Source organism: Lactuca virosa, chromosome 4 (assembly GCF_052849685.1).
Source record: "Lactuca virosa cultivar CGN04683 chromosome 4, Lactuca_virosa_CGN04683_v6, whole genome shotgun sequence".
NCBI lineage: Eukaryota > Viridiplantae > Streptophyta > Magnoliopsida > Asterales > Asteraceae > Lactuca > Lactuca virosa.
The window spans coordinates 135,169,122-135,192,878 of NC_136429.1; the positions used below are offsets into that span (position 1 = coordinate 135,169,122).

Consider the following 23,757-nt stretch of genomic DNA (forward strand, 5'->3'; position numbering starts at 1 on the left):
AACAATTGTAAGATATCAAGAATGAACATGAATTTGATATCTCATAACTAAAACACTTAGTTCGATAGGGATTTTGTAAGGAATTGGAATTAGAAGTTTAATACAAGTACAACTTGTAACAGAATAATGTGAAATTGAGTGGTTATTTTTCAAAATGTAAGAAGTAAATGTCGATTGTACAGGTGTATTAAGTACATAGAGTTTGGAAAACTTGTCCTTAAACAGGTCTATAATACACCACAATTCTGGGAAAAACATCGACATTAAAATGACCTACCGAAAATGGATTTTCGCGGTCGAACTGAAAAAGCATGAAAAATAACTCTGAGACATCTCCGAAGACTTAGACTATAACCAAAAGAGTAAACAGAGGGCGAGTAGAGTATGATCTACTTCTACTAGATTTCTGCCCTGGATTTGACCAAAACTGGTGTTCTCTTTCGAATATACGCCTATCTTGTACCGCATGATGTTCTCGTAATCGTTGTACTTCGGCTTGCAAAGCCGCCAGTTCTTCCTGCAAGAAGTTGGTACTATCCCTTGTTGCGTTATGATTGTCTTCCAGGTTGCGAAGACGAACAGCGTCGACACCAGTGGTAGCCTCAATCTGCACCACTCGGTTGATGATGGCTCTTCCTTGTTCCGTGTTGTGAGAAACGCGACGAACCAACACAGGAAGTGCTCTATCTGCCGAACCTCCAGCTTCTAGATTGTAGAAGCTTCGGTCTCCCTGGTAGGGGGAATTTTGACCTTGTTCATGACTCCACCTGTCTAGGTTTATGGCCCACAGAGGTGTGGGGCCTTGAAAGTTCAGATGAGGGTTTGGGTTCTGAGTAACTGGAGGTGGATTGTAAGCTTTTGATCCAGAACCGTCGTCCTCGTGAAAGACTTCAGCATAATCATCGTCTAGGGGAAATTGCAATCTCATCTTCTGGTTCGGCACCGAGCCAACCAGCATTCTCTTGATTAGGATAGTACGGATCTCTGGGAGGATGGAATCTAGCCATTTTTATCTAAGCGATAATAGGGATAAGAGAAATATAAATATAACTTAAGGGTAATAAGGTAATTTTTGTGATAAGACCTACACCGGGTCCTCCTATAATTATCTTGTGTATACAAATCACATACAATCAAGATCGAACAGGCCGTTAGATAAGTAGCTTCACTTTAAGTCCACATCCAAACAAGGAAAAGGGCCTAAAGCGAAATCATAAATCCTAAGCCTATAAAATCTCAATCATGTGTAACTTTAAAGTATGCACTTTGCAATTATAGACCTAGCAGTGAAGGTTTTTAGTTTTTGAATAAGATTCTATTTATTTGACAATTCCTAGTTCTAACTAAATATCGAGGTTTGCACGATTATTACGGTTCTTATAGTACTATGAAATACTCCTATAGTATTTCAAATTCGTAAGTTTGATTCTAGTATTTTCTTTGGTAAGTTTTTGACTTGTTCACTATTACTATTCCTCGACATACGTTGGTCACATCTTGGATAAATATAGTTGATCAGGCTATATTCATCCTTGATCTGATTACATACCCCGAGGCCTAATTGTAGTGTTCAACTTGTCTTAATACTTTTGTATAATTTTGACTATGATACTAAACCGATGCATGCATGTACTTATACCTTTATAAAACTAGCATTTTAATTTATTAAAAGTATAGTTTGTGAAAACGTTTTGTCAGAGGGTTTTAGTCCCTTTGCATTTATAGTTTGTATATCTTATGTGGTTCTATATATTTAGTTCACTATAAACAATGCTCTGATACCAATCTGTCACACCCCCAAACCAGGATGGCGGAAACATTCGAGGGTGGGTGACTTCACGTAGTATCATAACAGTTGAATATTTGTAAAGAAAGTAAACACAATCATCATAAATATAATTTAAAAGTTACATTGTTGGATACAATACATGTCTCAAAATAAATTACAATATGATGAGTTAATAAGTTTTTAGACTGACGTCTTAGCGTCCCTTCTCCAAAAGCTGATGATTTACCTGTATTACTGAATCTCTGATAAATACAAGTAGTTTTGAAAAAGTGTCAACAATTAAGTTGGTGAGTTCATAAGTGTTTTTGTTTAAGAATAGAATCATTTTTGGTGTAAAATAACCGAGTTTGTTCCTAGAAAATCCAATATTTTCCATATATGTGTGGTAGTTTGAAAAGGTTCCAAAGACTGAATGCATAAGTGTTTTCCATACTTGAAATAGTATAAGTAGATTTATATAAGTATATATAATCGTTAAGGCGTTTAACAGCCCCGTAACCGAGATGTATTAATACCCCATGTGAGTTTTTATAACGGTGCTATTGACCCAGACTGCCTGTAACAACGTTCGTCAGGCGTTGGAATGATATGACGTTTGTCACCTCAGACCTGCCAGTCTAACTGTAGCTAACAGTTTAGGTGCGGGATTGTCAGTCCCATATAGATCTATACACAAATATCACGCTCTCCCTACAAGAGATTATGGCTTATAAAACAAGACTTAATCTGCGAACTGAACGGTTCGATGAATTCAAATATCTCACAAAATTTGGTATCACAGGTTTACGTATGAAAAGTCCATTTTCCTTGTGAATAGAAGTATTTCCTCTTTTGATTATAGTATGTAAAAATATCATGAATATCTAGTAACTATACCTATTATAGTTTTAAAAAGGGTGTTCCGTTAGGATGAAAAACCTTGGTGTATTACCAACCTTGCATGAAAAGTAGTCTTTAACTTTAGTAGTTACGTTATTTTATGTATTTAACATTTATACATAAGATGTAGGTAAAACATTTGAACTTATAAGTATTTCAACGTAAGTTTTTCTTGTGTTTCACTTGTATTTCCCCCCCTAAAACATGAAAAAGACGTGAAAATGTAGGGGTATGAACTCACTTGATAAGTGGTAAATCGGGCAGCGTTTCATTTCTAGGAAGGATTGTTCTTGACGAAACAACGGGTTTCTGGTGAAAAATCGGGCTTCACGCGGGCAGTACTTCGACTGGAAAGATTGTTTTTCTCGGGAACTTCGGGCGTCGGGACTTGCGTCGTGTGCTAGGGGTGTTACCGGGGCTTCAGGGTGGTTTAGAGGGGCTTGAGAGGTGTTTTAAGGTGAAAGGAATGAGAGTAAAGCAACCAAACCCGGGCAGCCCTCGCATCCTATTTATAGGGGCTGAAACCCCGATTTACGTTGGGCGTAACTTCAGAGTACGCTGGGCGTACTCCCTCTACAAGTAGTACGTTGGGCGTACATTGGGTACGCTGGGCGTACTCTTCGGATAAGCTTTGGTATGCGTGCCTCGAACTTCAAAAATTCATAACTTTCGCATACGAGCTCCGTTTGCGACGTTCTTTATATCCACGCGTAGGTGAGAATATACTCTACAACTTTTATTTATATTTCGTCAGCTAATTTTGAACTTATTTTTAATATTATATTTTTAACGGGCCGGGACTAGAAAAGTTCGTTAAAAATCCATAACTTCTTCATCCGACGTCCATTTTCGTCTGTCTTTTCACCGTTGTACTACTATTGTCGGGATCTTCGATTCTCGTTAAGGTTGCGTCGGCTAAAAGTCGCTCGATCTCTATTTCGAGTTTTTAGCTGTCTACTGTTGTATCCGAAACTTAGAAAAATCATAACTTCCTCATATGAAGTCAGATTTGGACGTTCTTTTTATGTACGTTTACGGTTCAACATAATCTACGACTTTCGTTTAGATACCTAAGGCTAAAAAGTATTTTATTGAAATTTCACTTTTTATGCTTAACAATGTTTTACCGATTTTGACGCGGATCTTTGATTGGTCATAACTTCTTCGTTATAACTCGGATTTGAGTGTTCTTTATATTTTTGAAAATCTTGACACGATATCTATCATTTTATGCAACCCAGTTGAGACTTTTGAACATTTCATTTTTGACGCTATATTTATTATATCAAAAGTAGATTACCATACTTGACTTTAGGTCATTATATTGACTTGAAATATCGGGTTGTCACAATTAGCTACTCATGACAGTAATAAAACACAAAAACACAATAGGAATATAGCTAAACATGATCAAATTGAATGTATAATGTGTTATCTTGATTGGATCTTCAAATCTCTTAACTTCAAGTGAATTCTTCCTCCAATAGTTGAATCTTGCAGGTTTCTGACTTCTGACTCCGACTAACTCTCTAGAACAATTAATCCAACCCCCTAAATTGAATATGGAAAAGGATATTTATAGATTCCTTAAAAACGTCCCTCACGTCGTGAGCATTAACATCTCACGTCGTGAGCACCATATAAATCGTGTCAAGCAAGGAATGTGGCTTCCGCGTATTGATCTTCTAGAACCTTTGACTTCTCACATCGTGAGTTCCATCTTTGCACAAAACATCGAGAATTACCTAATAATCACGTCGTGGTACTCCATTGCCACGTCGTGGGGAGTGTAATTTCTTAATTCTTTTCCCTTTTAAGCTCCATTAAGCTCCAAACTCAGCTCAAATCCTTCCAGTTTCCAATATTCATCATTTCGGCTCCTTTTTCCTCAAGAATGTCCTATTTTGGCTGCTGGATATAATTTAACTCAACAAGTATCAAATATCTTTTCAATTAACCAAAATATAACTTAAAATGTATTAAAATAATGCCTATATATATATATATATATATATATATATATATATATATATATATATATATATATCAGTGTTCGTTACTCTAACGCCTAAGTACTTACCCTATTTATAGGGTACGTCACAGACCAAAAAATACAAGGACTAGACATTAAAAAAACTTCTAATATGCCTTGTAAATAGATACGATAACGAAAGTCCTTAAACTTTCGCTATTTACAGACTCAAAACATAAAGACACACTTTCGACTACTCACAACTACTTTCGACTCTACACTTCTTGATGTGTATTGATGCTAATAAAACTCAATAGATAGTACTACTAAATTATGGTCTAATGTTTAGATTGGAGAAACTCCACTTAAAGATAAGTTTTCGCATCTCTTTCGGCTTGACTCAAATCATGATTGCTTGAGTTTTGATAGGTGGATAAATGAATGGATTTGGCCTTGGACTCAACCGAATATTGGAGGAGTAGTGAATAGGCAATTCGTAAATCTTATTAGTATGTTAGAAGATATAACAATTACTAATGGTCGCAATGAGTAGAGTTGGGCTATTGACGACTCTGATACATTTTCCATTAAAGAGGCTCGTATTCATATTGATAGGTTGAATCTTCAGGATAATAAAACTCACACAAGGTGGTCTTTGTACGTTACTATGAACATTAAAATCCTAGTTTGGCGAGCTTTGTTAAACTGACTTCCTTCTAGGTGGAATTTAAGCATGAAAGGGATTGAGTTAAACTTGTTACTATGTCTTATTTGTTCAAAAGCTACAGAAGATGTTGACCACGTTCTCTGGTGTTGTGAGTTGGCAGTTAAAGTATGGACCACGGTTTTTAAGTAGGTTGATGTTGTACCTCCAGATATTTATAAACTTCTTTAAGTGGTCTCCTGGCTTGATGACACTCGTATCATGCCTCTTCAAACGTTTGTGTTGGAATCGATCATTTATGTAGGGCTTTGGGTGTTGTGGGGATTTTGAAACAAAGTTGTTTTTTAAGGAAAACCTCATTTAAGTGACATTTTGTTTGAAAGCATTGTTGATTGTTCTTTTTTGTGGTTTTTTAGTAGGAACAATAAGGCAAATACTTTTTGGAGCAATTGGCTCCAAAATCCTCTTCTTTTGTAATTGGTTCTTTTCTAACTTTTTGGTAGCTTTAATTATTTAGTTGTTCAAAAAATTTCAGCTAACACAATACTAAATTTCTTATAAAGGACAAACATTTATTCAGTTTCTTATTAGCATATAAAATATTGTTGATTAGTTCAATTATAGTTACATCAGCGAAATGACGACTTTTGAAACTAAAACTTTTAAAATCTTATTTGTGATCTACCATTCCTCAAAAAACATTAAATGCTTTAGTTTTTATTTTGATTGAAAATATTAATTTTTAACGTATAATAAATGAATGTTTCTAAAAATTCTAATAAGTCAATGTTTAGAATAATAGTAATATGATGATTGTTCTATCTATTTTTGAAAAGCTACTTGTAATAGTTTTAATTTATTATTAACAAATGAAGACATGTATTATGCATATAATGTTTAGGTACGGAACTTACAATATGTTTGTTATCAATTTTATGTTTAATCATATTTTTACTATGAACTATTTTATAAGGCCTTAGTAAATATGTTTAACAATATTTTTACTATGAACTACTTTACAAGGCCTTAGTTTTGATTTTCACAACGTCTATTCTTGTTGTAGACGAATATTTGTAAAACCAAAATTTGATTATAATAACTACAAGTAGTTAGTGTTGAATTGCATGAAAGATGCCACAAATTATTTTATTAAAAAAATTAAATACATTAAAATATGAAAATGCCATTTTACAGGCAACAGAATATAAATTAAAAAAAAAAATCCACTGTGTTATTTAATAATGGATTTACTATACGTATCCCATTATCGAATGCATCTTTTATGCCAATCTAATTATTATTATTTTTAAAAAAAGTAATATATATTTACCAAATGAACCTTTTTATGTCATTCAAATCATTTTATGTCAATTAAATCGATTTTTTTACTTTTTAATATATATTTTAAAGAATGCACCGCTTAATTACTTGTGGTACCATCAGTACCATGATTCTATTTTTTGTCAAATGAGATGGTTAATAACTACTTATTTTGCAAAGCTTAATTATTTGTGGTAACATGATTTTACTTAGAACATTATTCATAATAGGAAAGTTTTTTCAAAATGCTCCTTAATATCATGTAATAGCCGCATCATCAATCAAAAAATTTAACTAAGATCTACAATAAGAGTTCTTTAATTTACATTTTCACATAATTTATTAAATAGATTATATTATTATGAGATTTTTGGTAGAAGTTGTTAACTTATTATTGGTTGAGTATAAATGAAACTTACCATTTTATTGAAAAAGTTATATAGAAGAGTTTGCGGATTAATAAGTTATTTAAAAAAAACTTTTAATAAAAATAGCTCACATTAAAAAATAAAAAAAATAAAAAAATCTTTTTCAAAATAAAAAACTTTAAAAACTAGCTCTTAGGAGATACTAATGATTCTAATAGTACAAGTCAATTATCTTTTTTCCTAGTCAAAGTTTCGGGGTAAGTGAATAATTATGAGTATTTTAACTTTTCAATTTCTAATTCTCTCTAAATACATATATTTTGAAACATTAATATGTTTCTAAATACTTTTCAGAAAAAGGGTGATTCAAATATAGTTCATAATTGACTAAGTAAAATTATTGCCTATGCTCGTATTTTTTTTCTTTCTAAAAAAATACTAAAAATCAAATAAAATGAAGAAAAACTGCAGTTCCATAAATAACCCTTAGTTTTTTATTCAATTATTCAGCATTTTGGTCAAATTTCAGTTCCATCTGATTACATTACCCAATTAGTTTCATCATGTTTCAAGATAAAATTATGGATGAAATAAAATATGCAAGGGGTTTGATGTAATTTATTTGAAAAAGGAGAGTCAGTTTTAGACAAGTCTAACAACATAGAGGCTTCTTTTGCCAATTCATAAAACATAATTTAAACCAAAACCGGTTTGGTAATATAATAATAATACAACAAACTTATGAATTCATTTGTTTCCATTCAACTCGGAACGACTCGGCCTGAGTTCATTTACAACTCGTCTTCCCAATCCACCAAGCAAAAAACACACAAATCGATTCTACTTCACCCAGATTTTACACAGAAAAAGGTGAAATAGACAACAACAAAAAAAGTCTCTAAACTACTTCTAGTCTTTAAAAATCAGAATAGTAGTTAGATTTAGGAGTATCAAACTTGGTTCAACTCAGTTCGAGTTGAATCGGTCCAAGTTGACTCAGATCCGGACTCACCAGCAGCTTTTAGTACACGGATCCATGAAGCAGCGGCTTAGATTCCGCTACGTAACTTACGTGACAAAATCTCTGAAATTCCTCGAGATTGACGAACCGGCCTGATTTGTTATTGGTATAAAGTTCCGGCCGGGAAACGAACCGGAGGATCTCTTCGAACTCGGACTCCTCACAAGGTATCGTTAATGGACCTTTGTTACAGAAGCCGTATTCTTCTTCGGCTTCCCTTAGAAGCTTCTGGAACATAGGGTGGTTCAGGTAGGCTGCTCTCACGATAAACCTCCGGCAACTACTACCGACGCAGATCGCGACATGTCCCGCCGGCACATCGCTTGCCATCAATCTTCGAGAAGATGATGATGAAGAGGTGGCTCTTCTACGCCAACGACATAGCATCTGTCTGACTCTAACAATGTGGCGGATTCTGCTTGATGTTCCGATGGCCGGTGACATTTCGACGTCGGAGTTGGAGAGGGTGAGGTTTGAATTGTGTGGTTTTTACGGTTTGGGGATAAAACTGTATTTTAGAGGTAGTAGTTTTATAGGGTTTTATGTTGGCTTAAAAGACCAAAATGCCACTGGAGACTACGATATTTACAGAGATTATGTTGTTTGCCATGTGAGTCCAGACTACTAGGTCGTTCTGTAATTTTAATCTTTTTCAATGTTTATTTAAGGGTTAGGTCTCTAATTAATTTTTTTTTTTGAACGGCCATGTTAGTATTTGTCTGGGATTGAACCCAGGACCTTCTGGTTAGAAAACTCCTAGTTAGACACCTTGTTAGCCAAGTGGGCTAGCCCAACTTAGGTCTCTAATTAATTAATCATAGTTTATTGATAGAGAAAAATGACAATATTAATAGAAACTCTTCACTTTTTATTTTCCAAAAATTAATCAAAAATTCAAGGTTTTCTCCATGGGAATTGATATTTCTACTTATTTATTTTATCTATCCATTTAAATTTAAAATGTTTTGACACTTTTACCCTTATTTTAAATTTACAAAAATAAAGAAAAAAAAGAAGATAAATATGTTTTATACGGCCCCCAGTTAATAACATTTAAGCGTCTTTTTTTCTTGTTCATAACTTGCCTATGTTTTCCTAGTTGTCCATCCCTACTAACTATGCTTTTTATCCCTCAATTTATTCTTTTTTTTTTTCTTATTTATCATTTGAATGAAAGTTAACAAAAGTTCATTTGTTTTCACATATATCCATCGAAGGCATTATGTGTTGCACATGTAATGAAAATTAATTGTTTCAAACTAATACATATGGTAATAAATTATTCAAACGTAGTTCATATCAAATCATTATAATATGTTTCCCAAAAAAAATATTGGAATCATAATACCATCACTTAAAAAATTAGATATGTATTTAAATCAAATAAGTTGTTCTCAAACACTTCATTATTCATATGGAAGTCACCAATAGAACTTGAAGGGTTGTGTGTTTGTGATGATTCCACAAACTCGAATCTTGAAGGATCTCGTGTGGTAGAAGTTATTCCTCTTTTCGTTTTTTATTTTGGAGGTCTACTTTTTGGTTTACGAATCATTGGATCAAAGAACGCATCAGATTCGGTCAAAAGCTTGGTAATCATAGAAGGAGCAAATTCTTTTTTACTTAAAGGCCACGTTTTGTATCTTGAAGACAACTCAGTAAGCAACTCAACGAATTTGTTGACACCATCATTCTGTGAATCATCTTCCGAATTCAGGCGTAATGTATCAATCCTCCATTGTGGATGAATAAGATCCAAAGAAAGTGGCATTCATTGCAGCTGTTTTATCTTGTGAGCACAAGGAAGACTCATGGTTGCCATAAAATGACCAGTACAAGGCGTCATTATACCTGAAAAAACAAACAGTTATTAAAGGTTAATGTAAAATTAATGTTTTACAATAATCTAAAACTATAATCTTTGTAAATATTACCATTTTTATTTTTTCACATTGCATATGTATCTCCTTTAATGCAAAATGAGATACATGAGACAAAAGCTCTCTAAAAATCGGCATGTCACAATTATGAAGAACTTGAATTTTTTCACTTGCGAGTTTCACTTTAATCTCGTTGAATTCGTGTTTAATTACAAGACAAATCTTTTCTTTAACTTCTTGTAAGCCACCGGTAGATACTTGTAGATACAACTTGAGTTTGGAATGAGCACCTTCAGCCCTTGAAGATGAATGAGTACCAAAATGCAAGTAATTTTCTGTCCAAGCAGTAACAAACTTTTCTTTCCAAGGCAACCATGTGTTTTTATATAATCAATTTCAACTTTCTTCGTCTGATAAAGCAACTCAAATTCACCCCAATTATTCTCAAAAATAATTGTTGTAGTTGAATACACTACATTTATCCAACTTGACATAAATGTATTAAACTCTTCTGCGTGTGCAAAATGCTTATTGCAATTTGCCAACACGTTTTTTTTTCAATATGTCAAATACACAAAAGGTTTGTCGTGTTCGGAAATACCATCTTTATAGCATTCATTAATGTCAACTCTCTATCAGACATAATAACAGACGATTCACGATTTTCAAGAGTTTTCTTAAACACACTTAATGCCCAAATATAACTATCTTCATCCTCTTTTCCAAAAAAACAAACCCATAATAAAAAGAGGTATGAAAGCATGAAACCCCAATGATATCAAGGAGATGCATGTTATACTTGTTTGTTTTGTATGTGCAATCCATAACAAAGATAGTTGAGAAGGCTTTGGCGAGTATAATTGACACGTGATGTGCAATGAAAAAATGGGTTATATGCCCTACTTCATTATGTAAAATATCATAAATAAAACCCTCATTTTCAAGCTCTTCAAATAAGGCACTAACCATTGAAAGATTTTTCATGTTTTCCTTGCAGATTTTCATATTCAGATTGTATATAGTTCAAGAATTTGTTGGAAGGTTTCGGTTTTTTGCCACAAATAAGAAATAATTAGCCTTGGGGGTATGCCAGAAAGCGACATGTTTTTGACACTTTGTACGCCATCTGATGATAATCGACGAAATGATGGATGCCCAACATATCAGTAGATGGTTCATGGTTATGAGTCAAGTTTTTAGCATTAATTGCCCAAAAACCATCAATTCCTTTTTTACCTACAATATGGAAGGGGCATTTGATCAAACGAGATCCGATGTTCCTCTTTCTTTTATTGCCAATACACAATCTATCTCGATAGGAACCGCCTCGGTCACATTGCAACTTGACATATTTGTCTTTACTTAAATCTCGAATAGATAATGCATATCCTTTAGCGTAATAAAAGTCTCGTACATTCTTTAGTAATTCATCATATGATTCAAATTTGGAGTTAGCTAAATAGAGTTCTTAATTTTCTATCATAGGACTTGATGAATCCATTCCAATAGTGACTAAAGCATAGTATAAAACATAAATCAAGTTAGTAGTTAGTGTATGTTGTCTTTAACATAATATAAAACATAAATCAAGTAGGCTATCACTTTTACTTCAGGTTCATGCAAAAAAATAAGCTTTTACATGATGTTTACATTTGTACTGTACAAATTATTTCACCCTTCATATATACATGTTGTTTATCTATTATAAGGTCAATTTTTACTTCACATTCATGCAAAAGAAATAAGAAACCAAGGAAATATGGAAATTCCTTCTCTTTCTTAGCTAAAAGCCTAAAAATATTTGCTAAAAGCCTAAAAATATAGTTATTGAACACACTTCACAGAGACCATGACAATGCATTGAATCATGTACACAAACAAATTGATTCTTTTTTACAATTTACATTTTAGCTCTTTATACATGTAAATTTTCTACAATGGCATAACATTAATTTATTTCACAACCCTACTATGGGAACATATATATTTAAATGTTAAATGCCCTTAACTCTCTAGCCTGTAAAACCTAAAGCCTAATAAAATCCGATTAATTAATTTTGGACATCAATGCTTTGATGAATATTATCACCATCTATTAGAGACAAATGAATACACTTGTGAAAAACTTATGAATGATATGCATAAATGTGGTATAATATACACATAAGAACCGTAATATAATCAAGATAAATCAGTAATATAATGAAGATTAATTAGCAATATATTCAACACTTGTGATTATGTTATGTTCTTAAATTAGGGCTCTAACTTCTTCAGTACCGGCAACCGACAAAGGAAGAAGAAGCAGCGACAGTTTTTGAACGGTGACTACGAATAGGGTTGGCAATTGATGACACGACACGAGAAAAAAACACGACACAAAATGAAATTGGGACAAAACTGAAATTCGTATTCGTGTTCGTGTCGTGTTCGTGTCAAGTATAAAAAACACGACGTCGTGTCGTGTCGTGTCGTGTTCGTGTTCAAAATTCGACACGAAATCGACACGATTTAGCATTTGTCAGTCGTGTTTTTTGTGTTTGTCGTGTTTGTCATGTTATGTATGATTAAATATTAATTAAATAAATTAATTATTATATTATGCCATCTTTGTCGTGTCATGTCGTGTTTGTTGTTTTTTAACCGGTTCGTTTCGTGTTAGTTGAAAAAAACACTACATCGTGTCGTGTCGTGTTCGTGTTACAAAAAAATTTGTCGTGTCGTGTCGTGACAGACAAAAACACGACACGATAGCCTGATTTGCCACCCCTAACTACGAAGGAGAATCAGCCGTCGTTTGGAAAGAAGAATCGCGTTGATCACGTCGTTAGGTATTCTTATCAATCTCCATATTTTGTAAATTTTAAATAAGGGCATAATGGTCAAAATATTTTAAAGTGGATTGATAAATTATACAAGTGAAAATATCATCACCCTTTCTCCATATAACCATCATTTTCACATGTCCACCTCTAAAATCTATTATTTAAGATTATATTATGGAATCCGCAGGCATACAGTGAAAATAGGGTAGCTTAGTTATGAAAATCAATTTGTAGGGCTACTTAAGGTTTTGAAAACCGAATCGGAGACCAAACCGACCGTCTTACTAGTTCGATGGCTCAACTGGTCCAACCGGTCGGGCCGATCTCAGAAACCGGAAAAACCAAATGATTTTATAATTACATCATTGTTAATTTTAGTTATATAAAAAAGGAAAAAATATTTTTTTTCAAATTTCCCAATTTTACCGGTTCAACTAGACCGGTTTTTACCGGTTCACAACACGAACGGTTTTTTGGCCTCTAAGAACCGGATCTAGGATCGGTTCCCGGTTAAACTAGTTGAACCGGCCGGTCCGGTCCGGTTTTCAAAACATGAGGGCTACTTGAGAAAATCATTTTTGTAGTGCATATTGTGAAAATAAATGTAGCTTGTGAAAATAGTGCACAACATGTGAAGATAGTGTTATAGCATCGCTTTTGATGCCCGTATGTAATACCCATTTTTCACAACATGTATTATTGTTTAAGAATGGACAGGGTTCGAGGAAGAAGGTGGTATATTACTCTGAGACGATTCTGTGGATATAAAGATTGTCGAAAATGGAGTTCATATGAGGAAGTTATGACCGTTTGAAGTTAGGGTGAAAGTATGTTGCTATTTCAAGAAAGTCAACGAAACTCAAAGTCAAACGGTCAACTCTTGAGTTACCACGGCGTGGTATGAGGCAAGCCACCAAAATACGTGGCGGAATAGTGCAACACATGGCAAAAACGGGGAACATATTGTCACCACGACGTAGTGGTGTACTTGTCACGGCGTGGTAATAAGCTAAACCATTGGACACGGGTTGATCGAACGAGAAACATGGAAAAATCAAGTAATCTTTGTCATCACGGCAGGGCATGCCTGTTTTCACGATGTGGTGTTGCACATTATATATATATATATATATATATATATATATATATATATATATATATATATATATATATATATATATATATATATATATATATATATATATATATGTGTGTGTGTGTGTGTTTTGTGTCGATTTGAGAGTTTTGCACATTCGATCGGGGCAGCAGATCGGGAGGTGTTTCTAGGGAATTGTTACCTTTTGTATTGTATTAGTGTACGGGAGTACGGGAGTCGATTTACAGGATCAACGAAGGTATATTTTTATCATGTTTTACGTAAATACGTTTATGTAATGTTTTGTGGAGGGTTGTTATACCCAAGTATGTGTGACGAGGTTTCATGATACGGTGCTATTACGAACCTGATAAATAGTTAAAAGTTTAGTTTGAGCTGTAAGGGTTATATACCCTAGTTTACCGAGAATTTGTCGATTGGACTAACGACTTACGAGGTTAAGTCGATAGGTGGTTGAAATTGGAAACTTGATTAGTTGGTAACGCATCCTTATCGGGTTTAATTAGCTATCTGATGAACTAAGTTTTGAATTAGTGTTTGAAATGTTATATTAAACTGTGAATTCTGATTTTTTTTTTAATCCAGATCTGATTTTAAAGGGAAAGATATTGACGATGTTGGCACCGATGGTTGGTGGTGGTGATGGTTGATAGTAGTGTACGATAGTTGGCGGTGTTGATACTGGTGGTGGTGGTAGAGTAAGCATCTTCTTCGTTGATTTCAGATAAGTTATTATCTTTTATGATTCATGTATTTTTTTTATGTTTGCTTTTGAAATATGATATAATTTATTTATGTATTAAACTGTGAATGAGTTTTTTAATATATTGAAATATGAGATTATACTTGTAAATGAGTTGTGAATGTATTATATAAAACTGTGAATTTTATGTATTACGTTGTGAATTTTATTCACGACTTAATATATTAAATTCACAATTTAATACATAGAAATGTCTACATGTATTAACGTACAAATATAAGTTTTAATTTGAAAATATGGTTGTAAATATAAAAAAAATTGTTTTAAATTGTGAATTTATTATATTAAGTTATGAATTTTGTATACTAAACTGTGAATTGTGTATTATGTTGTGAATTTTATTCACAACTTAATATATTAAATTCACAATTTTATACATAGAAATGCCTCAATATATTAACGTATAAATATAAGTTTTAATTTGAAAATATAGCTGTAAATATAATTTTTGTCTTAAATTGTGAATTTATTATATTAAGCTGTGAATTTTGTATACTAAACTGTGAATTGTGTATTATGTTGTGAATTTTATTCACGACTTAATATATTAAATTCACAATTTAATACATAGAAATGCCTCCATATATTAACGTATAAAAATAAGTTTTAATTTGAAAATATGGTTGTAAATATAATTTTTTTTTGTCTTAAATTGTGAATTTTGTATACTAAACTATGAATTATCTGTATTAAGAGTTTCAAATTGATATTATGGTTGTGAATTTATATTTTTTGTATTAAACTGTAAATTTATTGTAATGAGCTGTGAAATTTATTTATTAAGCTGTGATTTTTCTATTTTAAACTTTGAATTAAATGCATTAAGCTGTGAATATTTATTTAAATTGTGAAATTGACTATATTAAACTGTGAATTTTTTTGTATTAAACTGTGATTTTTGTATTTAAAAATATGAATTGACTGCATTAAACTATGGATTTTCTGTTTAAACTGTGAATTAACTGCATTTTGCTGTGAATTATTTATAATTTGTGTTAAAATATGAATGATTTATGTATAAATTTTTGTGTTAGTTTTCTTATGAATATATTTATTTTTTTTTGTTGTATAAATTTTTAAGAATCCACTAGTTTTTATAATTGTTTTGCATTAAATTCAAAACGAGTGAATTAATAGGCTTAATTAGACTGTGAATGTAGTATTTAAGTTGTTAATGCATGACTTTATTTATAAATCTTATTTGGAAGAAATGACAGCTACTATGTTGATACAGGTGGTTGGTGGCAGCATGTGGTGGTAGAGTTTGAGTTTTGACTTCTTTGAATTAGTGAATTATTGTAAAACAGTTTCTATTAAGTTGTGAATTTTTTTCATTAAACTGTAAATGGACTGTGTAAATCTGTATTTTATATAAGTTTTGTGTTAAAATATGAGAGCATATACGGATGAAAATATTAGACTGTAAAAATTGTAAGTTTGCTCTTTTCATACCAAAAACACAAAAAATTAGGATTTTAACATGTTTAATTAGAGTATCTTGTAAATATTTACTAATTAATTGGGGTTCTTAGGGTTCTTAATCTTTTATGGTTTTCATTTGAATCACTCCCTATATATATATATATATATATATATATATATATATATATATATATATATATATATATATATATATATATATATATATATATATATATATATATATATATATATATATAAAGTGTTATATGCACACATATTGTTTCTCTTTTAGATTGAATGGATTGTTAATGAAAACATACTAAAAAGGCTCCATCCTTTTATGCATTTTTTCATCGAATATTTTATTTGTTTACTGTTTTAGAATTATCTTTAAATAAATGGTAAAAAAAATAATAAACTTCAAACTTAATTTAAAAATAATAACAGGAAAATGTATAATAGTCATTTTACATTGATCAGGGACAATTTCTACAACAAACTTGTACGACATGGATGATTATGTTGAGAGCCAATTGAGTGTTATCCAACAAATTGTAATGATCACACTCTAACTCAACTTGCTACTGCATGGATAAATTTAGTTGTGGTATGTAAAGTCCTCTCTTAATCATTATACCAAAGGGCTAAATGCCACAAAAAGCAACATTATTTCATTTTTACCTATTATGACATTATGCTTTCAATTGTTTAGTTATCAAGGCATGTTACTTTGAAAATATACCTACTCAAACCCTTATACTTTTGACTTTTTCATATGATTTTCTTTAATATTAAGTTAGACTACAAGAAATAGCAATTTACTCTAGTTGATTTGCTTATTATAGCATTGCATTTTCATTTCTTCATATTATCGTCATTATATTTTGAAAAAATGCAACCAATTATGGCAATGTTTGTCTACATATAATGCCCTAATAATAAAAAGAAAAGGTATATAAATTTCAAAGTACAATGTATAAATATGAAATTTTTGAGAACATAATATCATAATAGAGATTGTGTTATTTTAAAGTGGTTTGAAGACTCGAAAATCGGGATTTTTGCACCCAAGTGAAGAGCGAGAGGAGGCGACGTAACTACCTACTGAGAAATCATAAATGACCACTTATGTTCGTCACGAAGTGCAAGATACCCCCTACTATATAATTAAAAAGTAACAAGCTTATGAACAGTAACCAAATTAACAACTTATATATATATATATATATATATATATATATATATATATTTCTAAATAATTGGTTTTGATGCATCATTTTAATCCCTTCAGTTCTTAAACATGAAGATATTTAATTTTAATTTTATAACATTCATAGGTGGATATATATGTTAAGCAATCTAATTTTAAAAATGATGTTATCTTTTTGAATATTGTCTTGTATATACGTTGTTAAGGATAACAAAGTAATAGAAAGTAAACATAATCAAAATAGAAAAACTACGATAAAATAAATACGAAAATTGGATGGTTGAATATATAAATAAAAATATTACATAAATATACATTCAACTCCAAAGAAAAAAAACTCATATCCGTCTTCTCTGCTCAAACAGAAAAACTCATATCTGTTTTTTGTACTCTTCTTTATTCCTTTGACATCATTCAACTATAGAAACTTGATGACAATTCTTCATTTTCCTACAATCAAAATATTTTTATTGACAAAGAGGAATCGTAAAGATGTTCCAAGCAAAACACATAAAGATGTTTCAAGCAAAACAATAATGCTTGGAGAATCACATTCAAGATTGAGTAATACACACAAATCATATACAAAAATCGTATGAAAAACCGAATATAAAGAAAGAATGTAAAAACTTCATTTGTGTTGGTTGAAGATTTTTCGACTATTTTTTGAGCTAAGCTTACAATTTTAAAATTTTGATTTATATGATTTTATATATTATTATATTAATTTAATAATTTTCATTATATCGGTTACTTTTAATTATATTTTACCTTTTTAAACTTTATTTCATATAACTCAACATTCCTTTTTTTAATATATGAAATATAATTAAGATTATTAAATTACTCTGATAGTATATAATATCATATAAATAAAACTTTTAAACTGTAAGTTACCTTGAAACGTAGTCGAAAACCTTCAACCATTACAAATTAAGATTTTTTATTTTGTTTTTATATTCAATTTTTCCGATGATCTGTGTATGTGATTTGCGTGTTATAGTAATAAAAATACTAATAATTAAATTGTAAAACATATCATATACCATGTTAAATTGAAAACTTAGTAATAATATATCAAATTAATAAGGTAAAATGAAGAGTTATGCAAGTTTCAAATCGATATAGTGTTAGTAAGATGACTTTTATTATAATTACAATGTGAAAAGAGAAAACAAGCAAGTGTGCTTTATATAGCCAAACTATTTCAATTAAATAATCATTCAAGTAGCATATGTTGAATAGTTTTGAGAATTTCAAATGAATATGGTTAAAGACAGATAAAAATAGACAATAGATTATCATTCCTAAACACTAATATTAAGTGTTAAATCAAAATCATAAGAGAAAACACAACATAAACCTCTAAACCCAAGAACAGAATCTACATGGCAAAAAAAGAAATTAAAGTAAGTTTAGAACCAATAAACATGGGAGAGCCATGACCTTTTTCATTCTTCATGAGTATACCTCTAATTATGAAGCTTTGTGTCTTGTTTTGGTGAAGAAAAACCCCCAAAGAGATACCTACAGAGAGAGGGTATCGAGAGACATGTTGGCAGGAAAAAAATGAGAAAAATGAAAGAGTTTATGGGTTTGAGCTCTTGTTTTTGCTTCTATTAAGTCCCAAAATACTTCCACTAAGTCATACAAAAGAGTGGTTTAAAATTGAAAAGGCTTTGTTCAAGTATTTATCAAATTTCAAGTATTATTATAAAAAAAATCATATTATAATTACGATTGATGCGACATAACCAATTTCTTCAACTCTTTATATATGAATCACAAACGCTTCAACTACATGAAATATTTTTGTGTAAAAATATTACTGCTATTTGAATCGTAAACTCATGAACGACATGAAAGCTTTTTGAATTAAAATAAAAAAAAAATCATATTATAATTACCATTGATGCGGCATAATCTATTTTTTCAACATTTCATATTTGAATCGTAAACGTTTGAACTACATGAAAGGTTTTTGAATCACAATACAATGATACATTCAACTACATAAAGGCTTTCCTGAGAAAAAAATAGTACTAATATAGGTACATATATAATTAGAGAATACGCAAAATTATTGAAATTTATAAATATTGTAAATGCTATTAATTAAGAAATATAAAAGATCTATTAGGTTTCAAATCAATATGATTTGAAAAAATAAATTATCTCTAACCTTTTAGATAGATTATAAAGATAAAGATATACTCCATAACTTCAACTCTATTGTATATGTTATTTAAAGGTGAAAATTATTGCAGTTATTCACTTGCGTGTTTAACCATACAGGGATTTCTTTTATAAAATTTAACCGATAATAACTTTGTAAAACGTTTACAAAAACAACGCTTATACTTCTTAATGCCATAAAATTAATTTGCCACATAACGAAGAAAAAAAAAAAAAGATCAGCAAAGTTGCCTATTAGCTCAGTATGAATGGTTACCGGATAAACCAGAAAAATTACAAAATTTTGGAATCAAATCATAAAATAATAATAATAATAATAATAATAATAATAAATAAATAAATAAAATGAAATGAAATAAAATAATCTGTGGATGGTTACCGATTAACCCCAAGAAGAAATGAAATTTTCAACGGTTTTTTCATATAATTAGCCAATCATTCAATTACAATTAATTGGTTGTACAAAAACTAACATAATAAAAATTTATGCAAACCAAAAATGAGATTGTAATAGGAACACATTTTCCTCTACTTTTAAAAGATAAAATTTATTGAATTTTATAAAATTATATACATTTGTCATTAAAAAACACAGTAAAATCATTTCTATTCCATCGGTTAAAAAACAAATAATTAATTTTCATAGTTTTCTCTAATTTTGCTTAATCGGGATCCACAAAATGAATGTGGAGAAGAGATATAGTGTTGGATCCATAAAACATTTTCACATGCCCATTGCCAAATGAAAATGATAAATAAATAAATAAGAAAAAAAAAACATATATTTTCCATAATATCACAAAAATGGAAGCGAATCCAAATTTCCAAAAATAGCAAATGAATATCGAACCCAAATAAATTTTAAAAATAAATTGTATTACTCATCCATGATGTCTTCTTGCTCGCTTCCCTCCTCCGCATCTCCTTCGGAACCTTCCTCCGAGTCCTCTTCCTTTTCCTCGTTATTTCCTAAAATAAAAAATATATATACATAAAAAAGTGAGTTGTTAAAGAGGACCCATTAAGTTGTACAGTTTTACAAAATCTACCCTCATTTTTTTATTCTTGAAGAAACGTTACTTTGTTACAAAGTCACTGACATCTTGAAGAGATCTGAGATGAGGAAGTTGATGGTTTTGCACAAATTTTCTGATTCTACCTGAGACACCAACTGGCTGCAGTCTGATAGAATAATGCCAAAAATCGATAAGCTTTGTCTCCTTGTTGTAATTAAGTAAACACAATTCTCTGGCATGATGACAGTTTCACCTGCAAAAAAATTTATAACTTATTCCTCATCAAATTGATTGAAAATTTATGAAAAACAAACTAAATCTAAACATTATTAATTATATACATTTAAAAAAAACTTATATACAGTATTATTAATTTACTACTAAACTTTTTAAAATATTAATCATTATAAGATTATTACCTGAAAATTTATTAAAAAAAATGAAAATGTACAAGAGCTAAAAGATTACAATAAATGCATCAAAAAAAAAATGCATGGTATACATAGTTATATATAAAAATGAAAACATTTAAGGAACAAAAAGAAATACTCACTGTTTTAATGTCAATGGCAGGGAAGATATTTTGAAACATAATGGTTGTAAGCTTCAAATGTTGTTCACCAGTCCCCAAAACCAGCCAGCACAATCTGTAATCAAATTCAAATTTTACTCAATCAACATCAATATTAGCTTTGTGAAAAAATGATAATGACTAAATACAAAAAAATAAATCAACAAATGTAGATTGCTATTTTTTTTTGAAGTTAACCGAAATGATAAAAAAAAAAATATGTGAAATAGGGAAATACCAGGGGAGAGTTTTTGAAGAGGTCTTTTGGAGCTCTTGGGCGTAACTGGGAGTTGACAATATCAACAGCTAAAGAGTACTCTTGAAAAGAGAAACGAGCCATCTACGAATTATATGTTCACTTGTTGCCCCAAATTGTGTTTATAAAATAAACTGCATCAAACACAAGTGGTTAGTAATAATCGAACAGATACCAGGGAAACAAGGAAGATCGACAGCAGCACAAAAAAAAAATCGAAAAGGAGACGAATGAAAGCAGACAACCGGAAAAAGAAAGACGAATGCAGACAGCAGGAACAAACATGAACCTTAGCTGTGGGGTCGAAGGTCTCCGATGTTGCTGTCGGCTGCGACGATCTCTGGGCGGTGGGGAGGAGATGGCTAACGGCGGCGAGCAGGGAGGGTTAGCTTGAGGAGGCAACGACAGGAGCAGCAACGATCGATAGAATGGAGGCGTGTGTGATATGTGTTGTTGTATAAGGTTTATTAGGTCATGGGGTATATTGGTCAATTCCTTTAAATGGTGAAACAAGGAGTTTTTGAAATATGAACAATTGATTGAATTCATGAATCGAAACAAACAAACCTCAACTAGATGAGAGAACGGCTGCCGCCGTGAGAGGTTTTAAAAGGGTTTACGCAGCGACGATAACGATAAATAAGGGCAAAGTTTATTACATGTATAAAGATAATACTTGTACATTACCCCCTTACACAATCACTTTATAAGACTTTTGCCCCTTATATTTTCATTAAACGACTAAAACACGCCCTATTACCTATTAAATGGTCGTTTCTTCGCCTAAACCATTTAATTAGGATGTTTGGTAAGTTTATAACGAGTCTTTGAATGATTAAGCACCCTTTTAGCGATTCAACATTCACCCTATCTTTGAATCACCCGTATTGTAAAAATAAAAAAAATAATAATAAAAAATAATGAGTGTTGCTTTTGCCTATTTCCTCTCTCATGTCTAATGCTTCTCCGATTGTCTCGTGCTTCCTTCTCCTCTACACATTGGCTGTATGCAACCTTCCTTGCCACCATCGCTAGCTTTCATGTCGCTTCCTTCTTTCTTTAACGTTGTCGTCGTTGAACAAGACAACAACAAGTTTGTTTGTTTTTTTCATAAACATGTTGAAATTGTTTTTTTTTCTCTTGAAACAATAAATGTGTTTCTTATATATGTTTTGATTGATGTATGTATTTGAGAGGTTGTGAGCTTGTTGGTGGAGTGTTATGGAATCCATTTAGCCAAATCATTGTTACACAACCGAGTTAGCTACCCATAAGTGAGGGTCGATCTTCCTTGTATGTGTGAATGTATCACTAATGTTAGAGGAAACATCAACATGACATTGGATATCCCTCATATATGATAAACACATCGTAGTTTTAAAGATGTTTTAAATCCTTTGAGATGTTTTGATATAATTTTACCGATGTTAACTATTTTATAAAGTATAATGTCATTCTCAAACTGAACATTACTTATAAATATACAATTATTGTTATCCACCGACCGTAGCACCTTCCATGTAATTCAAGGTTATGGGGGAGGGATTTTATCTGGCAATTGAGTCCCGTTGTGAACCACGTCACACCTTCTCCTAGCAAACCCTAATGTGCCTTGGACAAGATTGAATTTGGGTTGGTTATGGGAGAGTACTTACCATGTCATCATCCAAAACCACTAGGCCTTCTGATTATTGTTCTTATAACTATACCATATTAATGTTAATGTTTAATTAATACACTTTATAAATGGTTAAGTATTGTTTGTATTTTTATGATGTCAAGTACTACACGTTGCAAACGGATTAATAATGTTGTATTAAACAAATATGATGATGACATAACTATAAAATCCAACCTCTTGTTAACTTTAAAGTATCTATGTATGTATGAAAAGAAAAGAATGAGAATAGAACTATAGAGGAGCGATTTAAGTTGGACGGAATAAAAAATCTATTGTTGTTTTATAATTTTATCCCAAAACTAAAATGTGCAACATTTTCCAATCTTTAAGGACCAATCTGCAATCATACCCCAAAATTTCTGCCAAAAGGATATTCTTTCTTAGGGGTGTTCGTTTGGAGGGATCGGTTCGATCCGATCCAATTAAGTAAATCCACATTGATTTCGGTTTTCAAAACATGGATCCGAATTATTCAAACTAAATTCAAATCCGATCCGATCCAATCCAATTACAATTCGGTTGGATCGGTTTTTATAATTTGGTTTTAAAAAACTAAAACATTTTAAAACGACATATAATTATAATATTATCTATTTTTTATAGAAGAATCAGAAACACATTATTTATAAACAACTACTAAGAAGATATATTATAATTTAATATTTAATAGATAATAAACTTTTGAGAGAAAATGCATATTAATTTTTTTTATCAGGTAAAACGTTTTGAACCTTTTTGAAATAAATAAATTATAAAGTTAATAAATAATTATAGATATATTAAAAATAAATAAATAATAAATTGTTA

At 31.1% G+C, this 23,757-nt stretch overlaps 1 protein-coding gene and 1 long non-coding RNA gene across 5 annotated transcripts; both read right to left on the bottom strand.

Moving 5' to 3' along the window:
* Positions 1-8,013: 8,013 nt before the first annotated feature.
* Positions 8,014-8,457, bottom strand: LOC145105078 (auxin-responsive protein SAUR40-like). The gene has a single exon (XM_079042217.1). It carries the CDS (start codon positions 8,455-8,457, stop codon positions 8,014-8,016), a length of 444 nt encoding a protein of 147 aa, XP_078898343.1.
* Positions 8,458-20,161: 11,704 nt separating this feature from the next.
* LOC145168510 (uncharacterized) lies at positions 20,162-21,884 on the bottom strand. Of its 4 annotated transcripts, none has more exons than XR_013741905.1 (5): positions 21,559-21,884; positions 21,252-21,403; positions 20,996-21,089; positions 20,507-20,695; positions 20,162-20,395 (listed from the first exon to the last, which is right to left on the bottom strand). It is a non-coding gene; the product is annotated as an uncharacterized LOC145168510 (long non-coding RNA). The 4 variants fall into 4 exon arrangements; XR_013741906.1 differs by having other exon boundaries at positions 21,515-21,884; XR_013741903.1 differs by having other exon boundaries at positions 21,252-21,884.
* Between the last annotated feature and the right edge of the window lie 1,873 nt (positions 21,885-23,757).